Below are 19581 nucleotides of genomic sequence, written 5' to 3' on the forward strand. Positions count from 1 at the left end.
AATTTCTGACAATGGCTGCAGGTGCACCCCCCTGTTTACAAGGCTCAATGTAAGCACATTCTGTAATCAGGAAATATTACTTTTACCAACTTGCAAAGCTTAAAAAGATAATGTTAAAAGAATGCAGTCCAAGTAATCATGCAAGCATTTGATGCAATCAATTTCAAACAAATACTAATTTACTTAACTCCGCCTATGCTCACGAGACAATTTAACCTTATGTAAAAATTTCCCTTTGTTCACTAAGCAAAATTTTGTGATGTGTGTAAAATTATCCTGAACGGAAGTAATTCTTATGGGGGCAGAAAATGTTATGTGGCAAAATTACAGACTTAAAAGGACTGAAGGAAAATATAATTCAAGACCCATAATGATAAGGTAACAGGAGAAGCACACAGTAAATGTAATGTGTTTTGCTTCTTATGACCTTAGGTATTCAGTGGAAATTTGCTACCATTTTAAGTTGCTCAAATTAATTTTAAGTCTGTTTGCAGTACATCATATGCAAATTTAAAGACTTATTTAAAATTAAATACATAGATTCTTTTAAAAATAGTGCATTCTTGTGCCTGTATTTAACAAATATCCTTATATAAAAATATTTTAAAATGAGTTCTAAAAGGAAGAAAATAAATTATCCACATGACACAGTTATTACAATAGGAAAAAAAAAGGCAAAAATAGAAGTTACAGTTGTTAGAGGTCAAACAAGTCATCCAACTGTATTTCTGATTATACAGCACTACACACACAGCCCCTTAACAAACCCTTTCAGAATTATAGCATTTCCTAGAAAGCACAGGTTTAAGATTCTTTGATTTTTATAGGTGTATTGCTTAAACGACACCTCTACTCTGATATAATGCTGTCCTCGGGAACCAACAAAATCTTACTGTGTTATATGTGAAACCGTGTTATATCGAACTTGCTTTGATCCGCTGAAGTGCGCAGCCCTGACCCTCCCCCTTCCCCCTGGAGTACTGCTTTACTGTCTTATATCCGAATTCATGTTATATCAGGTCGCGTTGTATCAGGGTAGAGGTGTACATAAAAATGTTAAACAGCTACGCCATGCTCTCAGTCTCCAAAATAAAGTTAAAAACCTGCGTGGTAACAAGATTCTGTCAGTGACAGCATGCTTTCTATGAAACACACCCCTAAAACATTTCACAACTATTCTTCCAGAAATAACTAAAATATATGAAAAAGTGGTTTTTCATTAAGATAGGCTATGTTTTTTAAATATTTTGGATGCACAGACTGACAAATGCCTCACTTTTCACACATAACCCGTAAAAGAATGGAATGTATATTTGTAGTTCAATGCACCCTTAAAAATACCAGGCCTCACCCACTTCCCCAGAAAAATATTCTGCAGAAGAAGATTAATATTTGCTAAAAGTGAAGGAATATATTGTTGTTTGCAAACTTTCTCTTCATTGTTAAATTACTTAAGAACTACATGTTAAAATTCTGAGTGCATGAATATTTTAGACATAACTCAATTTAGCTAACCATAAATATAAAACTAGTCAGACTACGCAGATGCAGAAAATACTACAAAAACTTATTAAAACGGGGCAAATGGTACCACAAAATTTGCTTAGCGCTGATCTGAAATCCCAGATACCTGGATAAACACATAACTGAGTTCTCCTTTGCAACACACAAACAATACGCAAGAGTGTATTCGATTCTGTTTACCAACAGTAATAGCTCCAAGCAGTGGTGCAGACTGATTTATACCCACAAGGTAGTATTACTGTGCGAAAGCAGAGGAAGAAGGATTATCACTGGCCAAAAGACAGCCCCAATGCTCCTGTGATTTTATGCTTGCCACCTGTATCTTACAGGCCAACCCAAAGGAAGATGAACGTTGGTGGAATGGATACAGTTCAGGGGCACCAGCCGGGGCACCCCGAGTGCTGGACAAGGAAGCAAAGACCCACCGCGAAGCCAATTTACAGGTATGGCTACAGTGAGCACTGGCTGGGTGTCGATGGGTGCTCTGGGGGACGTACGGCTGAGATTCATGATGCGTGTACCCGGCACCGAGAGGACTCCCTGCCTGTCATGCACCATGTGCCAGCAAAATGGAAACGGGGCAGCCGGCGTGCGGAGGCAGCACCACCCGCCCTCCAGCAGGGGGTCCCCGGGGCGGCTGGGGGATGGCTCGCTCCCCGGGGCGGCCAGGCCGGGCCAGCGATGTCGGGCTGCAGCCGGCCCGCTCCCCTGTACTCACACTCGGGGCAGCTGCAGCGGGGGCGCCCCCCGCCTCTGGAACACGCCGTCCACGAAGACTCCGTTCTTGCCGAGGCAGCGCAGGTAGAAGTCCCCTCCGCCCGCCCCGCCACCGGGGGCTGCGGCGTCCCCCTGAGGCAGCGGCGGCCCGTCCGCCCCGGCCGGTGGCGGCGGGGGGGCAGCGGTGAAGATCTCCAGGTGGCGCCGGGAGATGAAGCTGGAGTGGCCCATGCTCACGTCCACCGAGCCCTGCGACGAGTTGCGGCCGATGGTCACCGACCGCTTCTTCATCAGGTACTCGAACTCGCGGCCCTCCAGCCGGGCCACGGCCGCTGCCGCTGCCGCCGCCGCCGCCATCTTAGCGAGCGAGCGAACGGGCCGCCCTCCCTGCGCCCCTCCGCCCGCACCGGCGCCGCAGCCGCCGCCAGACAGAGCAGGGAAGGGGACGCCGCTCAACCCAACCTGACGCAGTCCGCCGCCCGCTGATGGACGGCCAGGGCGGGCCAATGCATGGCCCGCACGCCCATGGGGCTATGCCGCGCCGGCCAATGGCGAGAGGCGCTGAGGCCAGCGTAGCTCAACAAGTTAGCGCGTTAGCCCCAAGAACAAGGCAGATACTCGGAGGCCGGGAAAATGCGGAGCGGAGCGCGTGGGAGGAGCGGTGCCAGGTCCAGCCACCCTGAAAGCAACGGCGAAGCGCTGTCTGTAGGGAAGGCAAGGGCCAGCCTTAGCCCAGGCTGCTGCAGGGACAAGGGAGGCACGAGTAGGCCAGTCCCGAGCCGCTCAGGGGCGAAGTGAAACAGTCCAGCTAACAGCCCCTCGCCCCAGCAAGGAGAGGGCACTATGCCCGCTGCTCTCCTCCCCCCAAACCTTTCTCCTTAAGGTAACGGGACAAGTGCTTCAGCCCCGGAGTGACAGCTCACACTCGATGCCCATGAGGCATGGGGATACGCTAGCCTGTGCCTTGAAGGGGACTGCTGTCACCTGCAGGGACGCCATGCTTTACACACACCAGGACACTTCCAAAGGGATGATGATGATGTATTTCTCTCAGCCAACAGCCTGGGTTGAGCCCCAGTCTGAGGCTGGGGAAGCAGGGGGAGTTGCACTGTCCCACACAACCCCAGGGGGCTGACTACACTATCATTAAGCAGCCATCCCCTGTCCTTTAGTACAAAACAGCAGCCAATCCAAAAGAAATACTATTGACAATTTTTGAGCCCTTGTTATCCCCTTCCATGGATGCTTTCAGAAACAGGATGTTCTTTTTCACCACCAGGCACCAGTAAAAGGAAATAAAACAAGAAGAATAGAAATACCTAAGCTATGTTTACTGTAGGTGCTATATGAGAAACAAGGTGTTGCCTACAGCTCCTAGGCTGTAAAGATGGCCAAGTGCTCTATCAGCACAAATGAGTTTATTGTGCCAAGGAAAACAAATAAGGTTCTCTCTCCATGCAAAAGATATACAATGTTAGCTAAATTAATTCAGGTACTGATTTAGTTCATGGGTATAACCTTCTGGTGGCACAAAACAATTTAAGAGTGTCTACATAAGGCACTTGCACTACTTTCAGTAAGTTTCTAAACTAATGTAAATTAAATCTGTATAAATTTTAGATGTAAACAAGACCCAACTATTCCAATTTTACAGACAAGTACTAAAGCACAGAGGCCAGTGACTTGCTTGACCTTGCAAAGACTGGATGAGCTAAGACTCCTGTGCACCAAGGTAATGATTCAAGCACAAGACCGCTGCTCTCCCTGCCCCCCAAGTTAGGCTACTACCAAGAACTACTTAAATTAAATCAGGTTTTTCAATTTCTGAAGACTATCTATCTTGTATTGTACAATACATACACCACCATGACCTGAAAGCCTATCTTTACCATACGATATGAGGTGATACCAGCTGCACCTCCCATATCTCTCAACAGCTGAAGGACAGGATGGATCAGAGCAGGCTTAACAATATGACTGTCAGAGACATTCTGCAGCAGCTAAGCCTCCTCCCACAACACACTAGAGATTTTGCTCTCTTGGTTCCAGAGAAAGCTAAGTAGGGTGTGAAAGAGACTAACTTTCCCACATGCATCCTCACACTCGGGCCATGCTTTTGCCTGAAGCCTGTCTCATAAAGGAGTTACTTCGATTTTTTAAAAATTCGTACTGAGGGCTCTGCTGTATCTTTAGGTATGTCAAAAGGATGCAAGTTTCTCCTACATATGTTACCACCATCTCTTTCCCATCTATATTTACAATGCAGATATCAGATGAACCATGACATTCGCTAAGGATTGTTCATTGTTTTAATATATTAGAGGAAGTATAACAATATGAAAATATTAAGAAAGGCCCTCGCTAATTGCACTCAATACTTTGCCTTCAAAAGAACAAAACCTGTGTACTTAAAATCTGAGACTTTAGATAGCAGAGCTATACATTTCTTAGTTGCTATAATTAGCAGCATGATGTTGCACACTGATGATGAAGGCTATTTATATTTAAACATAGATATAATCCCCACAAATACTTCAACAGAAGATCTTAAAAGTCCTCGAGATTTTTGTTTGGCTGTTAGACGACTCCAGTAGATACTGATGAAATAGTGGCTAACAAGTCATTTTATTTCCAAACCGAATGTCAAGGTGTTTAGAGACATAGGTATGCTTCTCTACAGAATTTAAAATACATTTGGAAATGTATTTTTTCATGTCCTAACCAAAACACAATTCACTTATTAAAAGGCACAGCAGATATCTAGTCCAAAATTTGAAGACTTGAACTAAAGGTTTTTTTAAGTTTAAATTAACAGGTATTTTAACTGTAAAAGTGGATACTAAGAATATATATTAACTAACATGCTTAAAAAAAAAACAACCACCATTGCATACTATGTGCAAAGTAATGTCAAGCCAATGTTCTATGATCTTAGGATCAAATTCACTCCTGGTGTAAGCAGGTGCTACACTTTTCAAGCCAATGGAGTTGCCTGCTTACACCAGCAGTGAATGAGTTAATTAGACACTCACATATTTGTTACTCTGTGATGTTCAGAGAGATATGTGCATTACCAGTTCCAAATTAAAAAAAAGTCAAACATACAGTAATATATTGCAGTGGATAAGGGTTAAGCTCTTTTGATTAATCTTGCACATATTTTGGGATTAAAGGACAGATTTTCTCCTACATCAAGATATGCTAAGTACAGACAGAGCAGGGCAGTTATATGACTCCTGATTCTCAACCTGCCCCACCAGGATGTAAATTAGAGCAGCCTAGGGGATGCTCTAGTTTACAATAGCTGGCTATGGTCCTTAAGGTAATACAAGCTGAGAGTTGTCATAAAGGAGCTCCACCTCCTCCTTACCACACCACCTACACTCAGGGATGGAGGGAAGAGGAAGGTTGAAATAGAAGCCAGGTAAATTCCCAACTGGCCAGCTGCAGCCAGTTCACTTTGCATTGCGCTTATACCTGCACTTTTCATCTATTCATGCTTGTTTAATAGTGGACAGAATTCACAAGTTAAAACTGTTGAGAAAAAACACTAAAAAGCAGTTAGTATTCACATGGTGGAAAATATGAAATATACAAACTGAACTCAGTTTAATGCAATCATAAATTATCTTTTGAAATGTCCTGTAACCAGTTTGCTACTCTGCAAAAGAGTATACACAACATTCAGGAGTAAGCGTACTGATGTATTGGTAACAGCTATTTTAATGAGGTGACAGGAGGAATTTTTCTGCCAGTGCTTTCCTCACTGACGAAAAAATTCATCCCCCTTCTCTGTAGGGAAAGAGGGACCCATGACAACAGGACTCCCGTTTGTGGTTCTGCATTCTATTCCACAAACGGGACAGAGAGGCTGGACACAATGGAGCCATACCCTCTGCACAGAGCTCAGCAGTTCTCTACTTGGCGTCTGTACAGATGGGGCCAAAAGATCCATCACTGCATATAGCCTCTTGTCGGGGGGGTGGGGCTACATTAAGGACCACAAATTATTCCACAGCTGCTTCACAGCCCCCCCGGGGGGGGGATTCATCTGCCCAATGCCCATCTTGACTATTTAGGCCAGGATCTGGGCTGTAGATATGTAGAATCTCATCTTTTGAGGGGACTGAGCATGTGAGACTCCCACTGAAGGCAACTGGAGTTGTGGGTGCATAGCACCTCACTGGCTTGGGCCTGATTTGCTAAACAGCTGAATGTAGTCTAATCCACTCTGACATATTATAGCAGCACCTGTTAGCATCACTGTAATTCACGGTCTGTCAGCAATTCTGTTAAAGAGCCCTATTTTCAGTGTTTATCACTCAACTTTAAAATAAACTAACTGATACTTGGTATATAAGGTCTCATCCAAGACGACACACACTATCCATTTTTAAATTAAAATAATTCAGATTTTTTTTTCAGGATCTGGTTTTATACTCAACACATAATTGGTATAATTTAAAATATATATTCATAGACAGTTGGTATTATCTATAATACTCCAAGCCTGTATTACTAAGACAGAGAAAAATAATTTTAAGAAAAGTTAGAGGATTTCTCTCATGCATTCTTACTGTATGCACGTGCCCTATTTATGGACAAAGTATCATTTTCTAGAAATACATATTTCCACGGACATGACAGAATGAATTATAGAGCAGCCCAACTGATCTGTGCATTAAGAGTCCCTAAAAGTACACAATTGGCAACTGATGTTAACAGCTCCCCAAACCATAATGATCTATCAATAATCCCTGTGTTACAGAAGTCTCTCATATAATTCCACTGAGATTGTTTTTATTCACAAAAAATGTTGACATATAAACCCACGTAAGTACCATTATGGATCCAATTCAATACAACAAACTATTTCAAATTCAGAAGTTGCACTCTATCCTTAAAATTATACTATTTCACATAGTTCTCATTTTACAAAATATGAAAACATTCACACTGGCCTCATGCAGAATGCGGGTGAGCTGAAGAGAAACTTGATGATCCTGAAGTTGTCAAGAGCTCTCTTTCCTTAAATTATGTGAGTTTTTCCCCTGAGGAACACACACACATTTTCTCTGTTTATCATCTTGCAAGGCCATTGTAAGGAGTAATAACACAGGCCCAGTCCTGCTGAGATTTATGGATACGTTTCATTTTAAGCATGCAAGTGATCCCATTGACTAATGGAACTACTCTCATGCTTAATTGTTTACGTCTTTGCAGGACTGAGGCCATAGTCTAATGGTTTGCTTTGCAACTGGCAGATTATTTTGGTGAAAGGCAAGATTTTTAAAGTTAAAATTATGGGTATAATTCTAAACAAACCTATAAAAAAATCCAACGAGGTGAGGTCTGGTGTGGAAAATAGAAAAAATTGCCATGTGCACACTTGAACATCTATAAGTTGTTGCAATTACTTGAAATCCAGCAAAATCAAAAAATGTTGTCATCCCAGAATAGTTATTTTTATTTTCAATAAAATAATTGTATACAACTTTCAAAAAACAGCATTTTTCTCTGAAGGCAGGAATTTTAGCCTTCACAATACAGATTTTAACTATCTTAAAAAAACAGTACAAAAATCTTCATCAAAAGGTGTGATAATTTTAGGCCGCTTTAAAGCAATTTAAAAGCCACAAATAAACACACTTTCCTCCTCTAGTTTGCTTGCACAATCAGTTTCCATGTTTTTGGTTCTTTTTGGCAGGGAAGAGTTTTTAAACCAGATCCTCTAATCTGCATCATGCTTCTGTACTAATCTATTTGGTGCTGAAAACTACAACACAGGTGGAAAAAATCTAAAATAAATTCCAAAAATATATGTCATTAGTTATTAAAAAAAAGATCAAAACTAATTAGCTGTCTTTGATATGTAAATACTCATCATCATCACTAAACATTTAAAGGTAAATATTATATGGTACTGCTGAGAATAAGGACAAGACAGATTTTCTCTGCGGTAGTTATAACCCTAGGTTAGCTCCAGTAGAGCAAACTGAGAACTCCATGCCAGTTATTTTATCCAACACAAATGTCTGCAGTTGGTTTACAAACCATGTTACCCAGCATGCCCTAGGTACCAAGCTGCTTATGGAGGTTGCAACGTGCAGAGCAATAATCTCTGATTAACTAAAACCATGTAGCATGGGAACAGCGAATAAGATATATGCAGATATCTGCTTCATCAGTAGGGTACAAGCTAAACCCCTGTCCCTTCAAACTGCACTTTATGCCACCCTGCTAGGAGAAATTTGCAAGCTTTGAAGCTGCAGAGAGACATGTGCTTTCTAGATGACATCATCAGCAATGTCTGGGCAGTGACCTAGGCAGTGTGTGTTTGTAAACAGTGAGAAAGGCCCTGGGGGTGGGGCAAGCAGAACAATCACCACCTGAGCGTACACCAGACAGCTATGTCAATGAAACACTGCCTGCAGTTGCCGAGAGACTCTTTCGGAGGCAACAGTATGTGTTTTTAGAGATTACAACAGTTTCTTATGCAAGAAACCATGTGATGCAGCACAGCCAAGGGCAGCTCAAAGGAATATTGTCAACTTGAGATCTAGTTAATTTTTTTTAATAAGTTAAGTCGTTTCAGATGCTATACCAGCCCCGAGTTCCTATGCCCCAAGTTCCTATGCCAATTTTTGTAGTTTTACAACCCCATTTCCCTGTTAAAACATTCAGACAGAAGTATGATTTTAAAATATGCAACATCCCCCACCCACAGAGAGTAATAACTGTGTTTAAAAAGACCTGCAGATCCACATAGGCACTCAAAGGTGCGCAACAATAGGGTTTTTAAAGAACAATGTGCAGGTTTATTATGTTTTAATTGGAAATTTTAACCCCACTGTTCATTACTTTTGTAGTTCAACTTAGTTTGGGGTCTAAAATAATGTTTGCCAAATAAAGTGGCAATAGGATAAATTTTTCACTGTTCTGTTTTATTATTGCTATTTTAACAATTCGTTGAAGATGGGGATGGATTGTTCAGAGGCATTTTTAATCTGGTATTTCTTCCACTTCTACACTCCATAAAACAAGTCTTAGTATCACAGAAGCAAAACACACACTGATTGCAGCATTGCCTGTATTTAGTATTTATCATCGTGGTTAAGGTTGGATGCTTATCACAACCATTGACAAAAGTGAACTTCAGTGTTTTTGTTCATATGCTAGTCTTGTTCACACCAATCAGCTTGCTACTGAGCAAAACTCTTCTACTATTTTGTAACCATATTTGGCCCTTTATATTAATATGGTGTTTTGCTAACTATATACATTTAATAATTATTATTGACACCTATGGATAAGCAGTTACTAAAATATTATGCCAGGACTTTCTTTAAACTGAAATTATGACTTTCGCGTGTTTTCTGTAAGAATTAACCAGCCTTAATCATACTGTATTGTGAAAGCATTTCAAGGAAGCATCATATATTGAGACTTATTAAACAACTATTTTTAAATGTTTAGGCACTCTTTAGCATAATTTCTACATATCCTCAAATCAGTAAACTTGAATAACATGGCAGGATGCACTACAAGAATTAAGAGTGGTTAGTCTTTCTGTATTAAACCCTTGATTGGATCTTCCCCCATTGTAACAGTAACCACTGGAATAAGTGGGTGCTGACCTGGCCATGTGACAGGGGTTTTAACCTCTCATAACTTTGATCCATGTCAGGTAATAAAGTTTCAGTCTCTTGTCAGCACAGCCTTATTACATGGGGTCAGATGTAAATTAAACCTTGTCAAAAAATGGAGTAAATGAAGCATACATCAATCTGTAAGGGACCCTGACTGAACTGAAGAAAGCAGAAGCAGTGGTTGTAAGTTATATCAGTTTTAACCAATACAGTCATAGATCTACAAGCCCTTGTGTAGGTGTAGTTATATTAGTATAGAGGTGCCTTGTACCAGTGAAATTATTCCCCTTCCCACATGGGAAAAGCTATAACTTTAAAGCATCTTTATATCAATAAAACTGCCTTCACAGGGGAGTTTTGTACCACTTTAGACTATGCCAGTATATTAGTTAAAACAGTATAACTTCCTAGCATAGACTGCCCCAGTTTTCTTGGAAGCTAATGGTGTTAAAGAGAAACTAGATAGGGTGAACCCCTCTAAAACTGCTGTAAATGGAAGGCCTTGAGGCATCTGAGATCTATAATATTTTTCTGTGGGAGCATGAAAGAACTACAAGACAGTTTAATAAAATCATTCAAATATTTGAAGAATACACTGATCGATGCAAGAATATCATCTGGGAAATACATATTTTCAAAATCAACTCCCAGGTGAGTCAGTTGACCATTACAGGCCTATGTAGTAAAGCTAGGTCATGGCAGTGGTTCTCAACCAGGGGTCCGGAGCCTCGTAGGGGGTCTCCAAGCAAGGCCAGCACTAGATTCACTAGGGCCCGGGGCAGAAAGCTGAAGCCCAGTCCCTGAGCCCTGCCACCCAGGGCTGAAGCTGAAGCCTGACCAATGTAGCTTCATAGAGGGCTCTGCGAAGTGGGGCCCCAGGCAATTGCTCTACTTGCTACCCTCTAATGCTGGTCCTGGCTTTTATACGCAGAAAATCAGTTATTGTGGCACAGGTGGGCTGTGGAGTTTTTATTGCACGTTGGCAGGGTCTCAGAAAGAAAAGGTTGAGAACCTCTGATCTAGAACACTACTGACAGAGCTCCAGTTCTAGCAGATGTAAGAACCACTAAACACTAAAACACCAGGAGCAGCAAAGAGAAGCCAAGTATCAGATCAATCTCAGCAAACAAAGAGGCCACTGCAGAAGGAACTGTTTTAAAAACAAGAAATGCCTGTGTCTTCAGAAAGCCACTGATGTTCAAAGACAACAAATACTGACAGATGTCCAATAAAAGACAGAATAATCCTGTCATTTTACAGGAGTTCAAGTATTCTTGCCTGGCCTTCATCCTACTCACCTGCATCTGTGTACTGTATTAATTAAATTAGTCTGTTGTTATTTTTAACTGGTATTATTGTATTTACATTTGATTTTCAGAAAGGAGAGAAGATGCAACAGAAGCTGCTGGAGTCGGTAGATATTGACCCTGTCATGATTGGTGCCAACAAATAAAGGTAAGCAAGCAAATGTTTCACACATTAATTACACCTAGCATGTTCTGAAACAGTCCCCTGAGAACAGAAACTTCCCTTCTGGAGCAAGATTAAGCTGAACAGAAGAAAAACATAAAGCAATTCACTTTTAAATTAGATTTTTAAAGGTGCTTCACTTTTTAAATAAATTGTCATTTAATTAAATAACCTTGCTACATGTAGTTTCCCAATAACATACATATATGTTAGAAGAAAAGTACCCATTTTGCTAAGCACTACAATCTGAGTTCACATAATGAAAAATCCTCCTCACTGTGTGGAATCTGTGGAAAGTAAAGCTGGAGTGGAAACCTTAATTTAAAAAGGTACTCCACTCTTAGAAATGCAACAACAGAAAAGATAGCTGCAATGTATACAAACTTCTTAGTTATGTATGTACATTTGTTGTTTGCTATGGGCTTTTTGGTTAATGTCAAAAGATATCTGTGCAAATCGTGAGCTGAAATCTTGCTAATAAAAAACTTTTGCAGTTTTCCATTTGAGAATAGAGTATCACAATTACAGCAACTGAGGTAATTAAGCTGGGTGAAACAGAAACTAACATTTTCTGACTCAAGAAATAAGAAATTTTGAGGAAGCAAAAATGAAGGTTGAGGTGCTATCTGCAGAATTTAAACTACTGTTTTTCCTGTTCCAAGCGCAGAAACTCAAAATCTAAAAAAGTCAGTTTTAACTACTAGCATTTTTAAATACAAACATTTCTGCAACACACTTCTCACCATCAGAACACAAAATCTACACCAACAATTCACCACAAAAGGAAATCAGTGCAGTTCATGAAGCACAGGTGTGATTTTTTTATGCTAATACATATTACCAAGATGGTGGGGTGCTGCATTTTATACTAGTTGAATGTTCCAAGTGGTCTTCTAACATAGCCCAAGGTAGAGCACATTGCAGCAATGCTCTCAAATGGCTCTCTGACTGTGTAGTTCCCTCATAATGCTGACTAGATCTCTTGGTAGCAGTTGTGTTACGATTTTGAAAGCTTTTGTTGTTCAACATTTAAATGTTTAGAAATTATCAAAATAGTGTATGCAGAACACCACTGCATGTACTGACAGTCATGTCACCAACTGCAAGATTTCTGTATACTAATGGAACAGACTAGCAGACCCTGTCTACTAACAATAGGCTCCCACAGATATTCATCTTGTCACTATCACTCTTTAATATTTGTATCAGCAATATGCCATTGACCCAGACACAGACTTCTGGACAGCGGATGGTCTCACGTTCACCATCCAAGTGAGCACTTTTACCCAAGCGGAATGCATCACAGAAGCTCTGAAAACACTGAAGGAGTATTATTGATGATGGAGACTGACCAAACCTTCACAAAAAACAACTGTCTCCACATTACATCTGAGCAATCACCATGCAAAGCAGCACCTAAATGTCACTTTCTGCTACATGAAATTTAGGCATGAGGATTTCCTGAAATACCTTGGAGTGGTTCTGGATCACAGCCTCACGTACATCATCGGACAAAGACCACTGTCAAAATAAAGCTTAAGGATAATAAAAACCACAAATTAGCTCGGACCAATAGGGGAGCAGATGCTCACACCTTGCAGACAGCCCTCTTGGCCCTTGTCTTCTCAGTAGCTGAATACTGTGCACTAGTATGGACAAAGTCCATATGAAACTTGTCAACATGCAATTGTTCACTGCTATGGGAATGGTCACAGGAGTGCTGAAGTCAACACCAACAGTCTCAGTTCATTGCAAGTATCTCACCATCACCCCTCCAAAGAGGAGCAGCAATAATACAGCACTATGACAATGCAATAAATAAACCCAGATTTGCCCATTTATGAAGATTTCTAAACTTGTTCCCCCCTGCCTCCCAGCCCACCTGAGAATGCTGTCTTAGGTCCAGGAACCCTGTCTGAGTAGCAGCCAAAGCTCTTAAAACTTGGGACAGACATCAAAAGACAACTGGCTGAGGCTGTGAGAAGACAGCAGGATCAAGAACAGATTACAGATATTACAGACCAACAACTTGGCTTCACCTTGCCATCTAAGATATGGATCACAGTGAACCATGTCAGAACTTCACACAGGTGTTGCAATTATCTATTATACAACTAGAAGGAGGACAAACCACTATGAGAATGTGGAGAAGATATCCAAACTATAGACAACCTAGTCAACTGCTGTCCTTTAAGATCCTTCTCTGGAGGGACAACCTTGGTTCACACCATGTCACTTTACAAGCCACAAGTGTGGATGACAAACTTGAGCCAAAGTGGATGACAAACTTGAACGTCAACATTTTATGTTGCTTTTCAAGTTGCCACATGAAAGAAAAGAATAAATCACTTTAAATCCCACTTTTATATTGGTTTAACAATCAGATCAAGAAATACATGTTTGAATCTTGTCCAGTTCTCAGCTAGGATCTTGGTTGTGGCAGAGAGCTTTAAAGGTGGGAAGGCTAATGGTCAAAGTAGGGATCCCTAGGTGTTGAGATCTTGTATCAACAGAAACCAGAGTACTTCCTGGGAAAACACTTTCTCAGAAGCATTTTAAGTCCGTCATCTTTGTGTTTCACGAGGTATGATCTTAATACATCACTATGGACATGTCTACACTGCACTGTAAGCCCAAGGTTAGTGGGACTCCAGTTGGCTGACCTGTGTTAGGGAACCCTGGGCTTGAGCATCTACATTGTGTTTTAACCCTACATTAAGACTTTTCTAATCCATGTTTGAACCTAAAGGATCTAGCATCCACACTGCAATGCACAGAGCCAACTCAAAGTAACCATATCCCAGAGTTCCTAGTGCCCTCCTGAAATGTGTTCATTCTAGTCCTAGAGCCACAATGCACTGTGGGAAAACTTTTCCTGTAATGTGCAGGGTGAGCAGTAGTTTGAGCAGCCCAACAATATAACCTGCAGAGTAGTCATTTTGGTCGGTGCACTCCCGGTTGGCAGACCCAGCAATGTGAAGGAGGCGCTTTTTGACAAACTTCTCTTGCTTGCACTTTCACTCCTGCATCAGGTAACTGGCAGCACATTCACGAGGTGCTGGTGGACATTTTGACAGTGTTTTCTGTCCCACCAAAGGTATCTTACAGATTTCTTAAGGGAGCTGCAGGAGGAAGCAGAATACTCTGGCATCGCAGACTTGCACTGGCAGATGCTGATCAGTATAACTGGCATAGCCACTGATGCCCCCAACATAGACTGCTACTACTGGCACAAGGCCACAAGCACAGCCTGGTGGGACAATGCTATCATGCAGATCTGGGAGGACCAGCAGTGAGTCTAGAACTTTCGCATGAAGAAAGCCACATTTCCGGAGCTTTGTGAACAGCTCATCCTCAACTCTCCTACGTGAAGAGAGATACCTGAGGTCACCCTTGCCAATCCAGAAGCAGGTTGCTATAACCATCTGGAAGCTGGCTACTCCAGACTGCTACAAGTTCATTGCCAACCAGTCTGGGGTTGGAAAGCTGACTGTTAGTAAAGTAGTGGCAGAGGCAACTGAGTGGCTTACCCAAGGTGGCATGCATTAAAGATATTCCAGAGATAATTGCTGGCTTTGGGAGAATGGGGTTTCCTAATTGTGCTGGGGCCATTAATGGGACTCATGTGTCCATAGTTTACCCTCCTCAAGGAGCATGAGTATCTAAACTGCAAAGGGTACTCATTAGTTATGCAGGCACTAGTGGACCATAGAGGCAGATTTCCGAACGTCAGCGTTGTCTGTACTGGAAAAGTTTGTGATGCCAGAGTTTTTTGCCACTTGAGAGTCTGCATTCATGGCCACACTGGGATATTATTCCCACCCAATGACACTGACAGAAATGATGCTGCTTTCCCCATTGCTATTCTGGGGGACCCGAAATACTCCCTTTTGCCTTGGCATTTGAAACCATTTCAGAGACTCTGGCAAAAGAAGGTTTAATTACACACTCCGCACATGAGGAATGGTTGTTGAATGTGCTTTTGGCAGATTAAAATCACATTGGAGGTATCTAAAATCTCATTTGGATGCCAGTGTCATCAACAATGTCAATTACTGTGGCTTGCTGTGCTCTTCACAGCCTTTGCAAAGCCTGAGGTGAGCTACTTCCCCCTGACTGGGCCTCTGATAGCTAGGGGATACTGGATCAGTGCCCTCAACCAGAAAGTACAGGTACCGCTGTGGGAGCCAGTTGCACTGGGCGGCAGAAGTCACAGATGCTTTGTGTTCTCACTAAGTGAACTTGCATGGCCCAAAGGATGAGGAGGAATAGAACCTTTAGGAATGTGCTGGTCGGAAAAAAGTGGCTTATTAATTGTTTTGAGGGGCGGCAGCGCTTGGGAGGAGTGTAGGCTTGATTCACATGCAATGCAAGTCTGAATGACATGATGAATAATGAACTTGGTTGTGGGGGGAGACCAGAATGGGTGTACAGCCAGTTTACTGAAATGTGAATTGATGTACCTTACCTAAATAAAAGCAGCATTGGTAAGCAAACCTATTAATTGCTCCAGAACATTTTTTTAGCTTTACTATCTCAAGCCATAATTCTATGATGCAATACAATATCAATAAACGAAAATATAACACGCTTTATTTGTAAACATGTTCTAAAATAGTAAAACACTCAAACAGCGTAGAGCTAGCCAGCCACCATTACAAAGCCACACACCCAAAAGGGCAGGAAATAGTTAATACACGACATAAATACCCCTATCACTACATGTTCCCTGGCCCAACAGTCTCCCGTCCCTTCTTTACACATTTTCCCCTCACTTGTTGGTGATGGTGGTGGTGTGGGGGTAGACATTTCCACCAGACGGGTTGAAGGCTGCAGGGATGGAGGTTTCCTCCAGAGGGGGAATTGATGAAGGAAGGCTGCACAGGGTTTAGTTGCCCTGCCAAGCCACTCGCGAGTCCTGAATGCCTAGGCCATCCAACAGAATTATCTAAATTACTGCTGGACTGAGGGTATGTTGCAGGAACATCATGCCATGGAGTTGGAGAGGCAGCTGGAGATGGTATTCTTGCAGCCATTATGGACAGGAGTTGCTGAAACAGTTCTTTCTGTTGAGCTCTGTCCTCCTCCCTTAACCGCCATTCCTATACCAGGCACTGCTTTGCAAGTGCCTGCTTCCTAGTTGAAACCTGTCCTCCACCTGGACAGCAAACCTCAGCCTGTCTTCCTGCCTGTCACCATATCATTGTTCCAGTCTTTTGTCACTCTTCTCGTACTGGACTTGCTGGTCTGTCCTCTCAAGAACATCAGCTTGATCATGGAAACAGTCCTTTTCGAATGTGAAGGTGCGTTGAGTTCCTGAAGAAGAGCAGGTGGTATGTAGGTTGAGGGTCCTGAAGTAGGACATGAAATAGAGGGTAATTGACTAAGCTAGAGCACAGAACTAATTTTTGTGGAATCCCAAGGACAAACGTAACATTTCTAAAGTGAGCCAACACATAATGTGAAGAGGATGCTTCAGTCCTCAGACTGTCTCTGGATACAGCCTTGTTAACTGCAATCACAGACGTGCAGAAACAACTGTAAGTTTAAAGTTATAACCCTTTTTTGCGTTTCATAAAATTGTCTTAATTTCCATGGGGGGAGGAGGGCTGGTGTACATAGTGTCCTTGCTGCAAAAGGCTTTTTTTGTCATTTCAAGCCTTCCATATTGTGAAAGACAACTGTTCTTGTGGTACTCTATTGGCAGGGGGAGATGTTACTCCAAGCGGCTGGAGGGAAACCTGCAGCGTATGCAGCTAAACTATTCAAACGTATAGTGACCAAACAGCAGATCTGTTGTTGGAGTGGACTAGTCAGCTATTGGGGGAGGGGAAGGGAGGGAGGGGAGGCTAGAAAATACTTCCTTCCCTGCAATGCGATTGACTATCTGGAGTCCTGCTTCAGGAAAAGTTTGCAGCTATCAGCAGCCAAGATTGGGTCATAAGCCATGAGGGAATTAATATGATGCTGTGTTAGCTCACATATGGCTTACTTTGTTATTGCTGCACGCAAACATTCTAAAATTTGCAGCTTACCTCCACCCGGCATAGTTCTGGGAAAAACTGGCAGCCCACTCATACTTTGGAGAAATGATTTTGTGACCCACAGACTGCATGGATTACCTCTAGCTGAAATGGACTAAATTTGGAAATAGAATACTGTTTCCCAAATACAACACACTCAGTTCACTGTTTAAAGGCTGCTCCATGGACCCCGGAGAAGTGATCACAGAGTGGCAAATTTATTACTGAAAGGAAAACATGAATGGCCCTAGCAAACATCTGTGACTTAACAGTTAAAATAACAGTTGTTTATGAATGTTTGAAATTCCAAGTTGTCATTTTGAACTCCACGTAGTGGTGGGAGTGGAGACACCAAGGCACTGCGATACAATCCGCCATTGGTAGCCACACATTGCTAGCCAGGGCTTATTTTTGAGTTGCTTCTTACAGCAGAAATCCCTCCCACTACTGTAATAAACTGTACGTTTCAGTCATACACTTACCGGGCTCTGGGGTGGCTTCTCTCTCCACCAGGTTTTCTATAGATTCGGCAATGGGCTGTTTCTTGAGGGTGGGGGAATCAAACAGTTCTTCTAAGTAGGGACCAAGAATTTGCTGTTGATCCTGATCCGCAGCTTGCTCTCGGAATGATTTCATTAAAAGAGTCACTTCATGCTCCTTACTGGGAGCCTAATGCTGGCTCCCATCACTCTCCATGGTGGATTCACTGACCAAGAGGGCACATCATGACAAGATCTTCATGAAATACGGTTGGCTCTGTGTTGGGCACAGCGCCCAGAACCTTGTCAAACTCATCATAAAGTGGGCATGTTGTCAAACAATTGCCCGAAGTGTGGTTCTTGTCCCTGGTCTTCTGCTACTCGCTCTTCAGACTCTTAATGCACTCCCTGCACTGATCACCTGTCTAGACAATCTGCAGATCTACCAGCTTTTTACTATCTACTAGTAGGTGTAGTCATTTTTGGTGCTTTTGCTGAAGTCCACAGTTTTACTTGCTTTACATCAGAAATCCACCAAAATTTGACTGTGCTCCCATGACCATGAAGCAGCTCACTTTGAAAAAAGCTTGATTGGCGTGCTTTTCATTGCAAACCTAGGAGGTTCTCTAATACTGTGCTTTCAGTTTGGTGATCAGAAGAAAATAGGTTAACGATTATCTAAGCTGCTGCCATTCACCAAGGGGTGTGGCTTCCATTTTCATCACAGTGGATTGCAGATTGTTGGGACTAAGAGAGGATTTAAGGAAATTGTCCCATGGAATTGTGGGATACTTCTGGCAGACTCCCAGGACTTGAGTAAAGGCTGCATCTACACTGCAAAGCAATAGGGCTGGGACCCTGGATCTCAGTTTGACTTGTACTTGGACCCTCCAGCCCTGCAGGGTCCTGGAACCCTGGGTCTGAGCCCAGGGCCGGTGCTTCCATTTAGGCGACCTAGGCAATCGCCTAAGGCACCAGGATTATTGGGGGGCAGCATTTTGCCGGGGGGTGGCAGGCGGCTTTGGTTGGCCTGCCGCAGACGTTCCTGCGGAGGGTCCGCTGGTCCCACTGCTCCGGTGGACCTCCCGCAGGCACACCTGCGGCAGCTCCACCGGAGCTGTGGGACCAGCGGACCCTCCGCAGGAACGCCTGCGGCAGGTCCAACGGAGCCGTGGGACCAGTGCGCGGGGCGGTGAAATGGCCGTGCGCCTAGGGCGCCAAAAACACTGGCGCCGGTCTTCTCTGAGCCCTGGGTTAGCGCAGTTGCAGTGCAGAAGAAAAATGGACTTAGGCTTGAGCCCGAGCCCAAGCTCAAGTAGGAGCTTACGTTGCAGTGTAGACATACCATATAAGGTCTTGTGCATGCTACTGCAAGACTTGTGCATGCTCCCTCTCTCTCATTCATGCTCTGTTTTGATTAAACAAAGAGCAAAGAGATACAAATCATAAGAGCATGCTTACCATAGTTTTTACCCAGGACTCATTTTTTAGCTACCTTTACACATTCCATTTTTGCTTTAGGATTTTCAGAACTTTTTATTCTTCTGAAGCTTAGACATACATATCATGTTCTATATCAGGGGTCAGCAACCTTTCAGAAGTGGTGTGCCGAGTCTTAATTTATGCACTCTAATTTAAGGTTTTGCATGCCAGTAGTAATTGTACCATTTTTAGAAGGTCTCTTTTTATAAGTCTATAATATATAACTAAACTATTGTT

At 42.6% G+C, this 19581-nt stretch overlaps 1 protein-coding gene across 13 annotated transcripts in view; it reads right to left on the minus strand.

Moving 5' to 3' along the window:
* Positions 1-19581, minus strand: part of FOXK2 (forkhead box K2) — a 105881-nt gene that overhangs the window by 65578 nt on the left and 20722 nt on the right. Inside the window, exon 1 of one of the 13 annotated variants that reach the window (XM_050919282.1) lies at positions 2243-2627. The exons of the other annotated variants lie outside the window; for them this stretch is intronic. Within the exon in view, the coding sequence (XP_050775239.1) occupies positions 2243-2598 (356 nt within the window). The 5' untranslated portion in view covers positions 2599-2627. Of the gene's footprint in view, positions 1-2242; positions 2628-19581 lie in introns of those variants that run through there. 13 annotated transcript variants of the gene reach the window in all.

The sequence above is a fragment of the Gopherus flavomarginatus genome, chromosome 12, assembly GCF_025201925.1.
Source record: "Gopherus flavomarginatus isolate rGopFla2 chromosome 12, rGopFla2.mat.asm, whole genome shotgun sequence".
NCBI classification, from domain to species: Eukaryota; Metazoa; Chordata; order Testudines; family Testudinidae; genus Gopherus; species Gopherus flavomarginatus.